The sequence below is a fragment of the Puma concolor genome, chromosome B3 (genome assembly GCF_028749965.1).
Source record: "Puma concolor isolate L17-30 chromosome B3, mPumCon1.1.hap2, whole genome shotgun sequence".
In the NCBI taxonomy this organism is placed as follows: domain Eukaryota; kingdom Metazoa; phylum Chordata; class Mammalia; order Carnivora; family Felidae; genus Puma; species Puma concolor.
This window is the reverse complement of record NC_141672.1, coordinates 96,821,184-96,839,646: the sequence shown is the minus strand read 5'-3', so window position 1 is coordinate 96,839,646 and position 18,463 is coordinate 96,821,184. Positions and strand designations below refer to the sequence as shown.

The window sequence follows — 18,463 nt, the reverse complement described above, 5'->3', positions numbered from 1 at the left end:
AATAGATTTAAAGGGCATGTATGAAAGACAAACCTTTTAAGAACCATCAGCGGGGCACACTATATTTTCTAAATACACAGCTTATGGAAGAAAAAACTTGATGCTGGACTCAGCCCATACACTGTTACCTTAAAAGCATCAGCTCCACATGAAAAGCCAACTCCCTTGGGAAAAGCCATTAACTACAATAACATTATGTTGTTTTGTTTTTGTAAAGTTTCAGTCAGGTCTCTGAGCAATAATACCAAAATCCCCATACCACTAGCAAGCTACAGAGTAATGTTAACAGCCCACAAAACAGGCTGAAGGAGCTGACACAGGGCAGCCAACAATGCCACAAAGAACTTATTTTGAGACATCTATTTTAACAGGAGTCCTAGAGTAACACATGGTTCAAATGGACAATGCGAACAAGGAACTGGACCGCAGAGGTGTGGCTCACCGTTTCATAAGGATCTCATGGAAAGGAGACAGGCTAAGGTATCCACTTTGTTCATAAATTCTGAATTCTGAATGACAGGTAATTACCTATACTCTTAAAAAGATAATACTGGGGGGCGGGGGGAGCGCAGTCAGTTAAGCATCTTACTCTTGATCTCAGCTCAGGTCATGATCTCATGTGAGTTTGAGCCCCACATCGGGCTCTGTGCTGTCAGCTTAGGATTCGGTCTCTCCTCTCTCTCTGCCCTGCCCCTGCTTGTGCACCCACTTGTTCTCTCAAAATAAATAAATATACTTAAAAAAAATTTTTTTTTAAACCTGGAAATACACGTTCAACCTCTAGGTGATAGGATGTTTTGAAAGAAAATATACGATACTTTTACATTTGTATTTTTATACTTCCTTTAGTGGGAAATACAAAGTTTAAATTAAACTTCATTAAACTTCTGTATAAATCATGGAAGGATCTTCCAAAATCTTTCCAAAGATTTAATTCACATTAACAATACACCTTACTACCTGCAAAACTCTTCAAATAAATCACTTTGAGAAGAAAACCTAGGGGATGGGGAGTTTTTCTTCTCACTTTTAAAACAAACTGCTATTCTCCTCAATCTTTTTTTCCCCCCTCAGTCTTATTTTAAGCCAACCTGCTAAATGGTGGCTTTAAAAACTCTGTCAAAATATCTCGTTACCAAATTTCAGTTTGAGTCCTAAATTTGGAACCTTACATTCTGCTGGTCTTTAAAAAAAAGACTGATGAGGGGTGCCTGGCTGGCTCAGTCAGTGGAGCATGGGACTCCTGACCTCAGGGTTGTGAATTCGAGCCCCATGTTGGGTGTAGAGACTACTTAAAAATTAAAAATAATTAAACATAAACTTGGGGGGAAAAAGCACTGATGAAAAAGTGCCTATAACAACACCTACTTCAAGTTGTCCTTATTAAAACAGAAAATTCATGTAGATCAGGAGAAAGCACTATGTATAATTATATCAGAGTGAAATGTTCATGTTCAGAGCTATATCCGATTAATATTTCTGCACCTTTACATTTATTTAAACTAATTTCTAGATATTAAAGATAACTTTTAAATTACCAATGAGAACATAAGGTTAATTTCTACCCATACCACAAAAGTTCTGTTTTTAAATAATCCTTAACAAATCTCTCAATAAGGGAAGAACTGCTGGTATCAAACGTTTAATCATAGCAACTGACCAGCAATTAATTTTACCTCTCAACAAATGTTACAAAATTCCACCTGTAGGTTATATGACCTTTTTTTAAAATGCAATTTAAGAAGCCATTACTCTTAGAGAAACTGTGGCTCCTCTTGAGAGAATTATGATGTGGACAGAAACATTTTAGCCCTATCATTTAAAAAAATACAGTGTATAAAAAAAAAAAGGGCCACGTAGCAGTCCGTGGGCAGTATGAGTCATCATCCAACTCAAAACTTGCCACACTTCTAAGCTTCCTCCTACCAGACCCCATCCCCTTCAGTAATGTACCCTGAGTCAGCAAACCTTACTATTTTGTCAGTTATGAATTCTCACGATGCTTAAATGAACTTATGCAAAACACTGCAACACATTTAGTACTAACACTTGTCATGAGAACATGTGCTGTTTCTATCGCAAAATTAACTCATCTTCAAATCAATCTTCTTCGGATTCTTTCTTAATCACAAAAAGTAGCCAAACACTACATTTAATCCTCTTTTGCAAGTAAATGAACTCCAAAATATGGTCATATATAAAGGTTTTTATAAACAATTCCCTATTTCCCAGAGTTTTTTTTTTGTTTGTTTAACAGTAACATCTAAATAATAAAACATGTCCTGCTCAAATCTGGCATATTTCCTAGATGACTACAATTACTGAATTTAGAACACCAATAAGCAATTTTACAAGTTTCACCAGGCAATTCTTACTAAGTGATGTAACATATATATGTGAAAGGACTTTACACTCCTTGGCACACTGCAAGCAAGCCCTTCATAAACGTGTTTGAACAACGACTTGTTAGAGAGGTTAGAAATTCTTCCACCCAGTTCAAAATTACTTTTCACACATTAAAACCTGACATTTCCAAGAAGAAACTCTAGAAGCCGTTCCTTTTCAGGGCCAGGCCCTGTTTGGACCCTACATTCTTACTGTCAGATTACTCTTTCCATCTCAGTTTCCCAACGCTTAAGAGAGAATATATCCAATCAGAACTTTAAAACAGAACAAGGCTAGAAGAAACAAGCAATCAGAAAATTACTCTGAAGCTGTCTGAGCTCCATTTTGTCCCCCGTTAATTTTTTTTCCCTTGACAAATCATCTTGCATCGTTAAAAAAGTTAATACTGACTTTTAAGAGCATTTTTAGCACTGAAGAAAACAACATGAATTGCAAACGCAATAAAGCTTCTAATTCCACCACTTCATTGGATCTTTGCCAATGAGCAAGCAAAAGATAAATAAAACAGGAAAGGAATCAAAAAGATCCTGCTTCACAGAGCTCCCACCTAACACCTGAACCAGTTGAGTCTCGCTAAGCCAAGGAACAAAGGAGGCTAGAAGACCTTTACTTTTCAACACACCTCACTAAATCAGATAAAAACGCACAGCCAAGTGAAGAGGCCCTTTTTAGTGAACTGACAAAACAAGTTTCCATTTGGGTACTTTCACAGACCAATGCTCCAAGTCCCGAACGCAGCTAAGGAAAGGCTGCGGGGGGGGGGGGGGGGGGGAAGAAATTAGGAATTCCGACTCGGACAAGTTTTCTGTACCTCATTTACAGCTACAACTCAAAACTTAGGCAGAAGACTTCGGGGCTCTGAGACCAGCCGGGTGAGTGGTGCGCGCTACGCAATTCGCCGAGTCCACTGGAGACTTTGCCCGGCCGGAGTCAGCTGAGGCCGAGTCACCGGAGTGGGATGGGGGAGGAGACGCGGGAGCATTTCGAAGGCAGCGTGCCAAGAAGGCGAGACTCCGCGCCACCTCACGCTCCCCGGGCCGCCCATCCCGGCCGCCGCCCCTCGCCCGCCGCCCGGGGCGGGCTTCGAACCCGCGGAGCCCGGCGCGGGTGGCGGTGCCGCAGCGGAGCAGCGGGGCCCCGGGGCCGGCGGGCGCGGCCGGGACCGGCAGCCGGCGAGGGGCGTGCCGGGTGGGAGGGGCGCGCCGGCCGCTCTGCCGGCCCCACGCGGGGACCCCGGCCCGCCGCCCGCCGGCTCGCGCGGGGACGCGCCGGCCAGGCCCGAGCGGGCGGGCCGGCGGGCGGGCCGGCGGGCGGGAGGGCCGGAGACGGAACAAAAGCGCCTTTGTTGAGCGGCGGCCGCCGGAGGGTCACACACAATGGAGGAAGGAGCCGGCTCCGCCGCCGCCGGCGGGCCCGCCGCGGCGCCCTCCAGAGCCGCCCCGCCGGCGCGCCCCGCACACGTACACACACACACTCACGGGACTTCTCCGGCTCATCGAGGGAGTGCGGGGCCCGCGGACAGCCCCCAGTGTCGGCTCAGGTCTCCGGCTGTGCTGGCGGCAGCGGCGTCTCCGAGGCTCTCGCTTTGCCGCAGTCGCCGCCATGTAACCCCGACCCGCGAGAGAGGGCGAGGGAGAGGGGGCGGGGTATCCATGAGCCACGCCCCCTCGCGTCACAGGCTCACTCCACGGGTTCCCCCGCCCCCGCTCGGCCCCGAGCGCCTGCACGCGCCGGAATTTCCAATGCTGGTGACTGGGTTCCGCGCGCTGCGGGGGCGGCGGGAGAGGCACGCGGTGTCATCAGCCACCTCAGGTGGGCTGGGCTGGGCCGGGGGCTGGGTGGGAGGTGGGCAGACGGGCCCTCTGTGCTCTGCCCTTGCCACATCACTATAGCACAAAGTGACCAAACTCCTTGCTAGTGTTTATTTGCTCACCTACTACGGGCAAGCCACTGGGCCATCCGAGAGGAGTGAGCCTAAGCCCGTGTGCTTAGGGATGGGCCGGGAAACAAGAAAGCCTGGGCCTGAAGACAGGTTGGCTAGAAGGTAGCAGCCTGAGTACGAGGCCAACGCTGTTAGCGGCTAAAAGCTAAGAAGGTCATTAATTCTGCCTGAGGGTATGGAGGAGGGCTTCTAAGTGAGGTCGCCACGGGTGATCTTTCATCTGGACCAGAAGGAGCAGATATAACCAGAGGAGGCTCAGCTGGATCTGAAGGAGATATAACCAGAGGAGACGAGGGGGAGGGTGTTGTTGCGTTGGGAACAGTGAGAGAGCTAAAACAGGAAGGAGAGCACCTGGCTTGTTGCTGAGCTGGGACTAGGCCTGAATCAGAATTTGGGAAGGGGTGTACTGTGAGATGTAGTGGGAAATGTAGATTGGTGCCTTCTTGGGACTACTTGGATGAAAGCAAACTTAATTTTATTTACCACGACTTATTTGGTCCAAGGAGCGAGCCTTTCCAGCATTTATGGGAAATTTATGTAGTTATTTATCAATTTAGAGACATAGGTCAGCACATTTTTTCAATGACTTAATAATTCCTGGTGAGAACCAAACGTTTGGTAGCCCCTTAACCATTATTATGCCCATCTTCAAGCTTGAGGCAAATAACCACTTTAAATATCACATAGTAGCTTGAAGTTAAGTGGTTGGGATAGAGCTGGTGTGTTCTATATGTTTTATATTTAAAACAGTATCATCTGAGTACCAGGTGTGAAGAGGCTGAGTAGATAAAACCAAGAGAAAGGGGGAGCCTGTTTCCAACCGCAAGATTTTGTGGATGCAGTCTCTCTGCAACAAGAGCTCCTTAGGTGTGACCATTACACATCCCTCCTGCCCCCGCAATAGGATACCCTCAGATCCCTGAGACACCCTTCCTTCCTTGTCCATCAATGTTTGATCACCAGCAGGAGATAGGAGGAAAACAAATAAATACTGCTTTTCCCTTGAGAGCTTGTAATGTAGTGTCAACTCCTGACTTCCAGCAAAGACAACCAAAAGAACCTGTTGATCAAAGCCAAGTTTATTGCTTACAACAGTAAGTGATACCACTATGTTGACAGTCTTAGCATCTCAAAAAGGGACGTCACGTGTAGAATAGTTCTAAGATTCAGGGCATCTGGTTTAAGACAAGTCTTTTCAATGAAAGCATGATTGAGACTGGACTGAATTTATAATATCATTCAGGACGATTACAGGGAGGGGAGAGTTTTGAAGGGAGCCTAGAAGAGTAAACAATTGTTTGACAAATCCAAGAGTAATCTGTTGAGGAGCAGGCTGTTTATCCTGACGAAGGCTAGGTCAGTCAATAGTCTGTTGTTCAGATAAATGGACTTTGAGGAAGTTCCTGAAACTGCAGTTAAGTTATTTGCAACTTCATCTTCTTGGGCAAGAATTTCTTGGAATTGAAGTCAAGTTTCTGTGAATGGTGGAGTTGTAAAGGCATGTTAATGTCATCGGTCTTCGTTCTCAATCCTATTGTGTGGCTGTAAATAGTTTCAGTTCTCAGTAGTTTTTCAAACTGAAGGCTATGATCCAGTAGTGAGTAGTGAAGTGATTTTGGTGGATTATGACTTGCATTTTTTCTTGTGGAAATAGAATAAAAAACTAGAGAGCATTGCCCATAATAAAGGGTAAATACTGTTTTGTGAAACTTATGTTTCCGTTATCTACTATATTTCAACAAATCTGAAATGTCATTAATCATGACATGCCATTATTTTATGTACTATTAAGAAAGTGAAAACAACACAAATAAGTGAAAACTCTTATCAAAATATACTCTATTGCTGCATCCTGGTTTTAGAAATATTAACACAGAAGACCTATTTTCTTTTAATTGTTTTTTTTTTTTAATTTTTTTTTTTTAACATTTATTTATTTTTGGGACAGAGAGAGACAGAGCATGAACGGGGGAGGGGCAGAGAGAGAGGGAGACACAGAATTGGAAACAGGCTCCAGGCTCTGAGCCATCAGCCCAGAGCCCGACGCGGGGCTCGAACTCACGGACCGCGAGATTGTGACCTGGCTGAAGTCGGATGCTTAACCGACTGCGCCACCCAGGCGCCCCTAATTGTTATTTTTGAGAGACAGAGACAAAACACGAGCCGGGGAGGGGCAGAGAGCGAGGGAGACACAGAATCGGAAGCAGGCTCCAGGCTCTGAGCTGTCAGCACAGAGCCGACGTGGGGCTAGAACCCATGAACCGTGACATCATGACCTGAGCCAAAGTCAGACACTCAACTGACTGAGCCACCCAGGCTCCCCTAGAAGACTTATTTCTTAAAATTGATGAAATAAAGTATATATAAATGAGCCAATTGGATAACAGTGTAAAATGTATTTCTACTTATCTCTCATTATTGCTATGAACTATGCTGTTGTCACAAGAGTCTGAAAGCCACTGTTGTAGTGGAGTCATGCAGGAGAGGATCGAGTAAGTACACCATAAAGCAGCATGAGATGATTACTTCCAGAACAGAAATGCAAATTACCTGCTCTTATTGGAAAGAACAGTTAATGAGGACATCAGGAAAGCTTCAACTGGAAGAGGGAATATCTGAGCCTGGGCTTGATTCCATCAGGAAGGATCAGGGAAAAAATTTCTGAATGAGAGAGCAAAATGTACAAAGGCATGAATGTGCCAGGCACACTTTGGAAGTAGAAGAAATCTGACAGGCCTAGGGGAATGAAGACAAGTTAGCACCAGACTGAGAAGGCCTTGATTGGATGCCAAAACTTTTGGATTTATGTTAAAGGCAGTAGGAGAGGCATTTAAATGATACAACTAGTACTTTAGAAAGGTAATTCTGCCATAAATGGGAAAGGTGGGTTAGATGAACCAGAAGTTAGAGACAGGGAGAAGGTAGGAGAATCTATTGCTTTTTCTGCCCTGCATCCTTAATCTGGTAACAATACTCTGATGCCCTCTAAGAGCCACTCTTTACTGGGTAAGTCAGAATTCTGTCACAGTGACGGAAAACCCAATCCAAACTCTGGTTTAAACAGAGAAAAAGAAAGAGAATGTGTCTCTAGTGGGCACAGAAAGGGAATGACGATACAAGCGATAGTCTTGGGGCAGAATCAGCGGGAGTTGGTGAATGCTTAAATGAGTGAAGGGTAAGTTTCTAGTCACCCAGTTGCCCTCACTTCACCTGTTTGGATTTAAATTCCCTCATTAGACTACTTGTTTTACCTTTTTCCAACTCAATTACTATCTTCCTATTAAGATAAACTGCCAGTATCATGATTTGCAAGATGGAGGGCAAAACAGATTTTAAAAATACAGACCGCTAAGCTTGATGCCAAACCCTGGAAATTTCCTAATATAAATCACAGAACACAGTGTGTTAGGGAAAATGTAACTATTAGTAGGAGTCATGGAGTCTTTTCAAGTAAATCATTACAAAGAAATACCACTTCCTTTCTTGATAGGATTATTACATTATTGAACAAATGTGTTGGTCATTTCAAAAAGTCAAGATACCTTGGGGCGCCTGGGTGGCGCAGTCGGTTAAGCGTCCGACTTCAGCCAGGTCACGATCTCACGGTCCGTGAGTTCGAGCCCCGCGTCGGGCTCTGGGCTGATGGCTCAGAGCCTGGAGCCTGTTTCCGATTCTGTGTCTCCCTCTCTCTCTGCCCCTCCCCAGTTCATGCTCTGTCTCTCTCTGTCCCAAAAATAAATAAACGTTGAAAAAAAAAAAACAAAAAAAACAAACAAAAAAAAAAAAGTCAAGATACCTTTAGGTTGGGATGAGAGGATATGGGTTTATATTATTGCAGAGAAACGTTGATTGGAAGAATGCTGATTAATGGAGTGACACAAATCTTGAAGCCTTGCGTTCTCAAAAACAGCAATACACATTTTTCTTCCCCTTTTGCCCAGTCCTGAGTAATGTTTTTGTCAATGTTTTGAATTAAGATACTTAGCAAATTTAAGAACTCAGATCAGAATATGATAGACGACAGAATAATTATTCAAAATCATGGTTTTTACAGAAAGAGATGACATTTAACTGTAGTAAATATAAAGTATAGCTTCTTTGTTCAGAAAAGTCATTTGGAAAGGACCAGGACTTGGGAGATTCAGCTTGACTTGATAATATAGGGGTAAGTTACAGATACTCATGCGGTATGAGCAATCATAAAAAAATAATAATGACATAATGTAAATTGTGTTAAAGCGATACAGCCAGCATTCAAATCACAGGGGTATCAGACCTATGCTGTTGAGCTCAGAATTTCTGAACTTTTTGTGTTCAAATATAGATATCACATAAAAAGAACTACCATACATAACAAATTAGGATTCTTTCAGAAGAGACATCCAAGAAAAGTGTGGAAATCTTATACTCTGAAAAACAGATGAGGGAATTGGGTCTATTTAACCTGCAGAAAAGAGATCTGCTAAAGGGTTATTATGCAGAGGAAAGAGTAGATGTGTTTCATGTTGCTTTGGAGTTCAGATCTAAACCATCAGGAGGGCTATTTCCAAGAGGAAAATTTTGGCTCAGTATAAGAAAGGACAGTTTTGGATATTGGAACTGAACCATAGTGGACAGGACTTCCTGGTGAAGTGCGGTGCTACATTGCCGGAAGCATTCAATCAGAAAACAATGGCCACCTGTCAGGGTGCTATAAAAGGAAATGAGGAAGGAGGGGCCTGCAGAGAGGTGTAACATCCAAGGTCTTCTCTAACTTGAAGCTTCTATGTATCTATGTTTATACTCTTAATTTAAAATGATTGCTCTCTTAGACATGGTTTCTAAAAGAACACATTGTAATTTGATTTGTAAATAACTTTCCACTGAAGAAATGCATTGCCAAGTACAGTTGATTCTTTGTTCATGGTAGCTTTGTTCTATAAAGTCACCAAGAACACTGAATTAGTGACTGCTGAGCCATTGCTTCTAGGGGAAATAACAGGATTAGGATCCTGCAAAACTCTGGTCTCAACATTTTTGCCAATCAGTCATTGTATAATTTTGTTTTCTGTGTGTTTCTATTTAAAGACACCTAATTTAATATATATTAAACTCATGGCCAAAAGCACTATAACTCATGCTAAATGAAGATTATCTAACATATAATCTCTGAAAGGCATATTACACCTTTCTTATACTTGGGGACACTAGCCAGCACATCAGTATTATTCTTAAGGACCATTTTAAACAGCTAAATCACCACCACCAACAACAACAACAAAGCAAAAAAATATGGCACTAAATAGACCACAGAAAAGACACTTGCTTATAGTATGAGAGTTGATACAAGAAGGTAGACTACTGCCTTGTTCAACCTCTATGGAAACGTAGACGTAGGGCAACAAATTTTTCACCACTCTGCATAACCACAAATGACTGAAAATGCTGAGTATTGATTTTGCTTTTCTTGTGTTCTTAGTGGATTGGCATCTGGTTTACAGTGTACAGTCTTTGGGACAAATAAATTGAAGCAAGTAGTCAAGTTTGCAAACAGAATCTGCGAGTAACGAGAATTGACTATAGTTAAAAATTATGAAGAAACTGTCTTCAGTCAAAATCCATTAAAACTGTATGTAAAGTTCATTAAGAGGCAGATCAGTTGAATGCTTTTATGAGGTGGGAGACACCTATAAATGAAAATCAAAGATCCTACATTTAACTTGATGGGACAACAAAGAGCTTACCCCTTGGGAGAATGGTAATAGCATCATTTGTCAAATTCCTACCAAGTAGCCTGTTTCGGGTAAACACTTTATAAGCATTATATCATTCTCTTAGGCTATGATAAATGGGATTTTGTAGAAAAGCTGCAGTAAGTAAGCTATGTAAATTTTTTTAGATAAAGCCAGGCTTTCTGTGCAATAAAATTACTTTCTGAAACAAAAATTTGTACACTTCTTCAATAAGCGTTATGTAACTAAACATTTAAGTGTACTGGGAAATACCTATTGGAGTAATTTTGAGAATAATCCGGGCTTCTGCCACATAACCACTGTAAATAGAAAGAATAGACATGATTTCCTTCTGCCCATCCACAGGGACTGATAAATATTTTCAACTGTGGGGACAAAGCAGCTTTCACTGTACAAGGTCATTCCCTTCCCTTTTGCATTCCAAAATAGACAAGCTATCTGTCACTTGGGAAAGAAGGTAATTACTGTCTGTAACTCTAAGTAAACTTGTGTGGAAGATTTGTTTACATTCAGCATTCTGAGTACTCAAGTTATCAACTAGTACGTAGTATGATTTAGTAGGTCTGCCTTCCACAATCCCGTCTCCCACCTTCTGTTTGACAAATATTTTGCCAGCCGGCAGTTGCCACTACTCAGACACCCTCCCCTGAAAATGTTATCATCCCTAGAGATCCAGACCCACCTCTGGGGTCTTGACTGAAGCCATCACCATCTCTAACAATACCCTAGGTGTGGTGTCCTGAAACAAAAATAGCGAGGCCCTCAGGAGGCCTAAGATCCATCTGCCCACCCTGGGTGGCTCTATCTTTGTGAATGCCCGTGTTAGGCTGCCAGAGGCCTCTCCCCACCTCCCCCAACCTCACCCCCACGCCTCCCATACTCAGGGTGTTATACAGGACCCCACATTCAGAAAGACCATGCTTGTTTTAATACTCTACTGTTGCCATCTTGAAATTCCTAATAATTTTATCCTCCTTTTCTTAGTTTTTTATTTTTTGAGAGAGGGAGAGAGAGTACACACGTGTGTGTGTGAGCTGGAGAGGGGCAGGGAGAGTGAGAGAGAGAATCCCAGGCAGGCTCCTTGCTGGCAGTATAGAGCAGGTCTCAGGGTTTTATCTCACAAATCAAATTGTGAGATTGTGACCTGAGCCAAAATCAAGAGTCAGATGCTTAACTGACTGGGCCACCCAGGCGCTCCAGCTAATAATCTTATCTTTGAACTTCTGTTTTATAGTGCAATTGATGGGACAATGGAGCATGCACGTGAGTAAGAGAAGCAATATGCACGTCCACTGTTCCTTGCTGCCCCGTTCACAGAGAGCATTCTCCATGCCCCACAAGCACAGAATACTCATGGACCCACACTGTGCTGGAGTTCAGTGAAACAAAGCCAGTGAGTACAGGGGGTGTTATGCCCACAGCTGAGTAAGTAGAGGGGGCTGATAGCTCCAAAAGGCCATGCTTTCCATTGAAACCAGAACTTGCTTTGAAACCAGAAAGAAGGCAATGGCATTCTAAGAAACACAAAAGACCAAGGAACCCTATTGTACCCTCTCGTGTTTCTTCCCTGTATTAGCCAACCACTTATGCTGAAAACATTTCCTTTTCCTTTCAGTCCTTTCTTCCTCCTCATGAAGGCAAAGGTAGACAGTCCTGGCAGAATGTGTATCAAGAAGTGAAATAATAATGGTTAAGTTAGTTTTCTGCGGTGTTCCACTGCTTTGGCAAGAACAAAATATATATGCATGTACGAGCTACGAAACAAATTGTGTCATTTTGGTGACTTCACATAGGAGTTAAATGCTCTTATATTTCAAACTGGCATTGTTTATGGCAATATAAAAATTAATTATGAAATCCATGCTAATAACAAAATATTTCCTTACTTAGCACGATATTAAACAGTTATAATAAACTGTCTATCTAAATTTAAAACACCAGGACAAGTCGAGAGAGACCAGAAGGAAGGAAAACACCTTTATGTTTTAGTACCTTTAGCTGCATTTGTTTTTTTTCTTTTTGAACAAGGGGCCCCAGAAATTATATATCTGGCTTTGATACAAAAGAATGCCGGCAGCCCTACCCTGAAAAAGGTGGGTTGGGGAAAGACTCCCTACCTAATGCCACTCCCCTCACTGGTGGGCTTAGGGCAGGAGAGGTGAGAGACTATCTGTGCCAGGTGGATAAGACATTCCAGTCTGCCACAGAGCCCAGCCACCCACACTAGGAGCTGCACTTCCTGTAGTAAATACACTGGCTTCATTACTCATGGAGGTAGGAAGTGGGGGAGGAAGGAAGACCTTGTTCAGCTGCTGGGGCCCATTTTCCCCATGGAAACAATGCCATGGTGTCCATTCTTCTCACAGAGTGGCATATGTGCTAAGTGGGCTCCTATGAGTGGGCCTGAGAACCTAACCCAGGTTTGTCACGTTGTTTCTCTGAGGAAAGCGCATTTTCAGTTTCAAACAACCAAGTTAGAAATCAACTTTGGGGAACACATCTTGGTCATACAGGAGCTGTCTGTACCTTCCTCGCTCAGAAATGCTAACCACAGACAAGGATGGTGTCTGTCAAAACCTAGGTAAGCATTAAAGAGGAGGTTTATATTAAAAGTAAGAACTTCACTTTATCCTCTTGGTGGGATGAGGAGTCCAGTCCTTCAGATGTGTAGCTTGAAGAAGTTGATTGTAGGTTCACCAGGGATGATTGGTCTCTGGCAACCAACACACGCCTACCAAACCCAAGAGACTGTGTACTGCAAACCAGATGCCAATCTACTAAGAACTCGAGAAAAACTGTGCTCAGTTGGACTAAAGATCTGTCTAGTCTGGTATTCTCTAATGATGGTTGTAAACCTCTGTTCTATTCATTGTGAACTCTAGTGTTGAGCAGAGGCCCTGAATTTAATGTTCTCTCAATAAATGTTGAAAATGAAGTGGGGTGCCTGGCTGGCTCAGTCGGTAGAGCATGTGACTCTTTTTTTTTTTTTTTTTAATTTTTTTTTCAACGTTTTATTTATTTTTGGGACAGAGAGAGACAGAGCATGAACGGGGGAGGGGCAGAGAGAGAGGGAGACACAGAATTGGAAACAGGCTCCAGGCTCTGAGCCATCAGCCCAGAGCCCGACGCGGGGCTCGAACTCCCGGACCACGAGATCGTGACCTGGCTGAAGTCGGACGCCTAACCGACTGCGCCACCTAGGCGCCCCTAGAGCATGTGACTCTTAATGTCAGGGTCATAAGTTCAAGTCCCACATTGGCCATGGAGCCTACTTTATTTATTTATTTTTTTTTAATTTTTTTTTTTTTCAACGTTTATTTATTTTTGGGACAGAGAGAGACAGAGCATGAACGGGGGAGGGGCAGAGAGAGAGGGAGACACAGAATCGGAAACAGGCTCCAGGCTCTGAGCCATCAGCCCAGAGCCTGATGCGAGCCTGACGCGGGGCTCGAACTCACGGACCGCGAGATCGTGACCTGGCTGAAGTCGGACGCTTAACCGACTGCGCCACCCTGGCGCCCCCATGGAGCTTACTTTAAAAAAAAATTGGGGTACCTGGGTGGCTCAGTCGGTTAAGCTTCCGACTCTTGATTTCAGCTCAGGTCATGATCTCATGGTTCATGGGTTGGAGCCCTGTGTTGGACTCTGCACTCACAGTATGGAGCCTGCTTGGGATTCTCTGTCACTCCCTCTCTCTCTGCCCCTCCCCTGACTTCTCTCCCTCTCTCTCAAAATAAATAAATAAATGTCAAAAAAAAAATTATAAACAACACAGATGTTTAAAAAAAAAGAAAATGAAGTATTTTTTAATATTGTAATTGCTCTCTATGACATAAAATTCAGAAAGGTAAGGATTTCCTCCAAATATCCACTTATTTAATAAATTTTTTAAAGCAACTTTCTTCTCAGGGAATCTGATTATTTTAGTTCCCCTTTATTACAACCTTATATATCTACTAGGCTCTTTTTTTAAGGGTTTGGGGCAGAATTAGGTGCATGATTCCAGGTATTCATTATCATTATGTCAAATGTAGGATAAAACAATGTTTCCAGTTTTATTTTCCACATTCTTCGCAACAAGAGCTAGCATCATTCTATATGACTTTAGGAAACAGTCAACAATAACTCATGGTTCTCTTTCTTTCTTTCTTTCTTTTTTTCAGTAGGCTCCATGCCCAACATGGGCTTGAACTCCTGACCCTGAGATCAAGAGTCTCAGGCTTTACCAACTGGGCCAGCCAGGTGCCCCTGGCCTTTCTTGAAAATAAAGCATAGCTCCTTTCTTGTGGCTCCTTTCTTGAAATAAAGCATAGCTCCAAGCTCATCTTCTTTTAAGTATGCTTCAGATTAACAATCCTAAATACATTATTCAAAATTAGTACAGGATGAAACTCATTTGTCACACTTATGTCCACTCACATAGCTTTGTGCAATTTATCTTTTCTTCAGTTTAGATCCATCTGCTTGGTGTTTACTACCCCAGAGAGCTTCAGGACATCTCAGCCCAGTGACTTTTTTTTATATGAGTCTGCTTCCAAGCAGTCCCTAAAAGTCTTAAATAAGAGAAGTCTTCCAGCAGTAATTCATGGGGGTTCCACTCTGAAATCAGAAGAATCCATCTGGTATCCTGCACTGACAGTAGATAGCAGACCTAGGGACTGGTCCCAATTCTGCCACTTATTAGTTGTTAGACCCCAGGCAAATCATTTAATCTTATTATTTTTTAAAGTAGGCTTTACACCCTACATGGGGTTTGAACTCATGACCCTGAGATCAAGGCCTGAGCTGAGATTAAGAGTCGGACGCTTAGCTGACTGAACCACCCAGGTGCCCCTAATCTTATTTTTTTAATGGTGTGAATAACATGTGCCTCACCTCCCTCCCAGGATTGTTCCAAGGATTACCTGAGACTGTGTCTGTGAAAGCACTCTGAAAATGCTAAACAACTGCATAAATAAGGGGTGTCATTAACATCGTCATTCAGTAGCTCACCTGGTTAAAACATGGTTTCCTGAAGGTAAGCCAGCTCTCTCTCCTTTCATTCAATCCATCCCACAGAGGTTCTTCTCGTGCCTATTTTATCCAAGATAGAACTTTTCCCCCACTTTCTTGGTAACTTGGGTAGGATTTCTTTTCCAATGTTTATTGTGTAAATTGGTAGACATTTTTTAAAAAGTGCAATGTCCACTCCGTGCTTATTTCTGTCTCAAAGAGATGTGGTCAAATAGTGAAGCAGGAGACACGCTTGAGCATGCTGCTGCAAAGGTGGAAGGCCAGAGCACAATCCCTACCCGCATCTCCCCCCAGAAAGCAGTCTTCTGCTACCCTCAGGCTAGGAGAGACAGAAAGGAAAGCCTAGAGGGGGTGCAGCAAAGCGGTCAGTGAAGAGAACATGAGGAGTAACTATACAACCTCTCAGATCCCAACGATCAGTATTATAATAAATAGATTTACTTACATGAAAGCAGCTTAAAGCAAATCTCCTTTAATTTAGCCTGTGGTCCATTCAGCAAAGAAACATTTCTTCCATTTTTAGAAGCTTCTGATGGAGATTTATAGATACTGTTTCCAGAGGAAAAATAAAAGGCAAGTGATTCTCGGGGAAGAGAGGAAAAACACAAAATTTTTAAATGATTTAGCTGTACAGCAGGTTATGAAGGAAGGAAAAGGAAGAGATTAAAATGGTTCTTTCCCTCCTCCCTCTGTGACTCAGAGATTCATCCTAAAAATAATTTTCATTCCAGTTTGGGGAAGCTGAGCAAAGACTCACGTCTCCACATTCCAAGTTCCATGATGGCCTTGGAGAGGGAGGGAACCAAAGGAAGAGGAAAATGGGAAACAGTAATTATTAAAGGTAGTCTGGAAAAGACTTTATCTTCTCAGAAGAGGTGAGGTGAAATTAAAGGCCAGGCTAGCTGTAATGAAGCAAGCATTTTCTGTTCTTGCCCTAGTCTGAGGTATGTCATGTCAGCAAGGATGAAGCCTCAACTTGCCTTTCAGCCTTATTTCCTACCAGCTCTTCTGGTGATCAGTGTTTTACTCATTCAAATGAATTTTTGTCTTCTAACATCATTCCCCTTTCTTGTTTTTTTTGAATTTTTATTTTTTAACTTTATTATTATTATTTTTTTAGGTATAATTGGTCATTCCTCTTTCTTTGTATCAGCAGCAGAAGGTTCTTGTTTAGGTGTTTCTTTAGTCACATTTAATTGATATTAGTATGTTCATTTTAAAAAGAGATTTTTATTTTTAAGGTATTTCACACTTACAGAAAAGTTGTTCACGTAGCATACTGAACTCTTTTTTTTTTTTTTTTAACCTGAACAATTGGAGAGTAACCTGACATGATACCTGTGGCAGATAGCAAGATGCATTGACCAGATGCCCTTCAAGGAAGGACTTGTTGCCCAGCCTTGGAGACTGTAGTCGGCACACAGCTGTCAACTTGCATTTCCTTTAGGGTTTGCCTCATCTGCAGAGAGCCATCTTGCCCAAGGAGATGCCCCTTTCCCAGGTGGCCCAAATCCAATGACTGATAATGGCAAGGATAGAAAGGCCTGGCTATTTTGGCCCTGTGCAAGACAACTTCAATGGCCATTTCCACTCGAGAGCTCCCAGTGGGGTTAGCTGAGGCTATCAGCCTGCAGCTCAGATCAACTTCTACCTCTCCCCACTCCTGTTTGCTTCCCCTCCTATCCACAGATGTTGATCCCAAGAGCTCTCCCTAATAATTATCCTGAAGACTAAAGTCTGCCTCAGAGTGTGTTCCTAAAACACCCAAACTACTACTCAGCCAGGAGAGGTCTGAGAAAGCAGACAATAAAATGGAGTTTTGGATCTGCATCACTCACCACTCACCTGGTAGGAAGACCTCGTCACTGGTGATAGATGGAGGTCAGACAGTGACTGGCACAAGGTGGCAGCCCAGTTATTAAGATTTTCACCAGCAATGAATTGGGGTAGTATGCCAGTGAAAGAGAATGTATTAGCTTTTGTACTGTGTGGAGGAGATAGTAACTACAAGGGGATTGAATGGTTATTGTGTAGCTCTACTGAAGCTCTAGGTAAAGAAATGAAAAAGCTGAGAAAGTGACTAGCAGACAGCTGAAAGCCAAGTGTGAGAACCAGAAGGTCTCTTTCATAGCAAGTAAAGAGGCTTTCATAACCTGCATTGGAGAGAACCAGAACGAGCTAAACTGTTATGTAACCAAGAGCCAAAGGTTAAACTACCAAGTAAACTAGGTCGCCTATGCTAGAGATGCTGCTGTGGTTGAGAAGGAGTGAGACCCTGGCACATGGAATAGGGACATCTAAGCTGATGCCCCCCAAAATCTTGAATTCCCAGATTTCTCTTGATCCTCAGAGCCTGAAGAAGTGAGCTACCCTTCCCTATTAAAAGCTGCACATTCCCTTTGCTTGAGAAAATAATGCCAAGGCCTCTCTCTGCAAGACAACATGTGACTCCTCAGTATCTGCCCCCACCTCTCCTCCTGTCCACTAAATCTATAACTAGGGTGACGTGGCAGCATAACCCAGCTGGGGACATGCTAGGCCTGAGAAGCAAGCAAAGAAACTAGACCCCAAAGGAGCAAAAAGATCTAACCAGCGTGGGCTGCAGGAGGTGGTGGGAATCCACATGGGACTAGATTCTGAGGATACTTGATCAAAGAGGATAGAGCATGAGATTAGATAACAATTTGTGTGTGCTCTCCCAAAGTCAAAGATTTACACTCTGATGTAAATCTTACTTGCCAGTAAAATGGCTTCTGTGAAGCATGGTAAAAGTGATGGCCCATGCTGAGTGAGATCAAAATACCATAAATGTCTTCGCAGGTGGGAGAGGAAAGAATTAAAATGCTAAGAGAAATTAAAAAATAATAAAACATCTAGGAGTGAATTTAACAAGACTTGTACACTGAAGTAAAAAGGGGGGGGGGATAAATTTAATAAGACCTATACACTGGAGAGTACAAAACCTTGTTGAAAGAAATTAAAGAAGACCTAAATAAATGGAAAGATATTCCATGTTCTTTTATTGGAAGACTTACTGTTGTTTCAATGCTAATAACCTCCAAATTGATTTATAGATTCAATGCAATCCCTATCAAAATTCTGCCTGGATTTTTTTTTCTTTCTTTTTTTTTTTTTTTAAAGTAACAGATCTTAAAATTCATATAGAAATGCTAGGGACCCTGAATAGCTAAAACAGTCTTTGAAAAGATCAAAGTAGAGTACTCAACTCCTAATTTCAAAACTTACTACAAAACTATTGTAACCAAAACAGCATGGTACTGGCATAATGATAAACATAGCATAAGAGAATAGAACTCAGAGTCCACAAACAAGCCTACATGTTTATGTGCAATGGATATTCAGCAAGAGT

General features: G+C 42.6%; 2 protein-coding genes across 8 annotated transcripts in view; one reads left to right on the top strand and one right to left on the bottom strand.

The window, feature by feature from the left end:
* The window catches only part of MAPK6 (mitogen-activated protein kinase 6), a 37,141-nt gene extending 33,119 nt beyond the window's left edge, over positions 1–4,022 (bottom strand). Inside the window, exon 1 of the mRNA XM_086710694.1 lies at positions 3,885–4,022. The gene's annotated coding sequence lies outside the window, so the exon portion shown is untranslated. The remainder of the gene's footprint in view (positions 1–3,884) is intronic.
* LOC147580225 (uncharacterized) lies at positions 3,185–18,193 on the top strand. Of its 7 annotated transcripts, XR_015252646.1 has the most exons (5): positions 3,185–4,218; positions 11,315–11,473; positions 14,967–15,097; positions 15,825–15,934; positions 16,414–18,193. XR_015252646.1 is itself a non-coding variant. In XM_086710696.1 (2 exons), the coding sequence occupies exons 1-2, from the start codon at positions 3,365–3,367 to the stop codon at positions 11,349–11,351; spliced, it is 891 nt and encodes a 296-aa protein (XP_086566822.1). In that variant the 5' UTR covers positions 3,185–3,364; the 3' UTR covers positions 11,352–13,015. The 7 variants fall into 7 exon arrangements, 1 of the variants encoding a protein (XP_086566822.1); XR_015252650.1 differs by lacking the exons at positions 14,967–15,097; positions 15,825–15,934; positions 16,414–18,193 and adding exons at positions 12,594–12,661; positions 14,244–14,362; XR_015252652.1 differs by lacking the exons at positions 11,315–11,473; positions 16,414–18,193 and having other exon boundaries at positions 15,825–16,404.
* The last annotated feature ends 270 nt before the right edge of the window (positions 18,194–18,463 follow it).

Bases quoted from the DNA above. Each gene is read 5' to 3' on its own strand.
- LOC147580225 (XM_086710696.1), top strand. From the start codon at position 3,365: ATGGGGGAGGAGACGCGGGAGCATTTCGAAGGCAGCGTGCCAAGAAGG. The intron at 4,219-11,314 runs GTGGGCTGGGCT...TCTGTTTTATAG, and splicing joins GGTGTCATCAGCCACCTCAG to TGCAATTGATGGGACAATGG.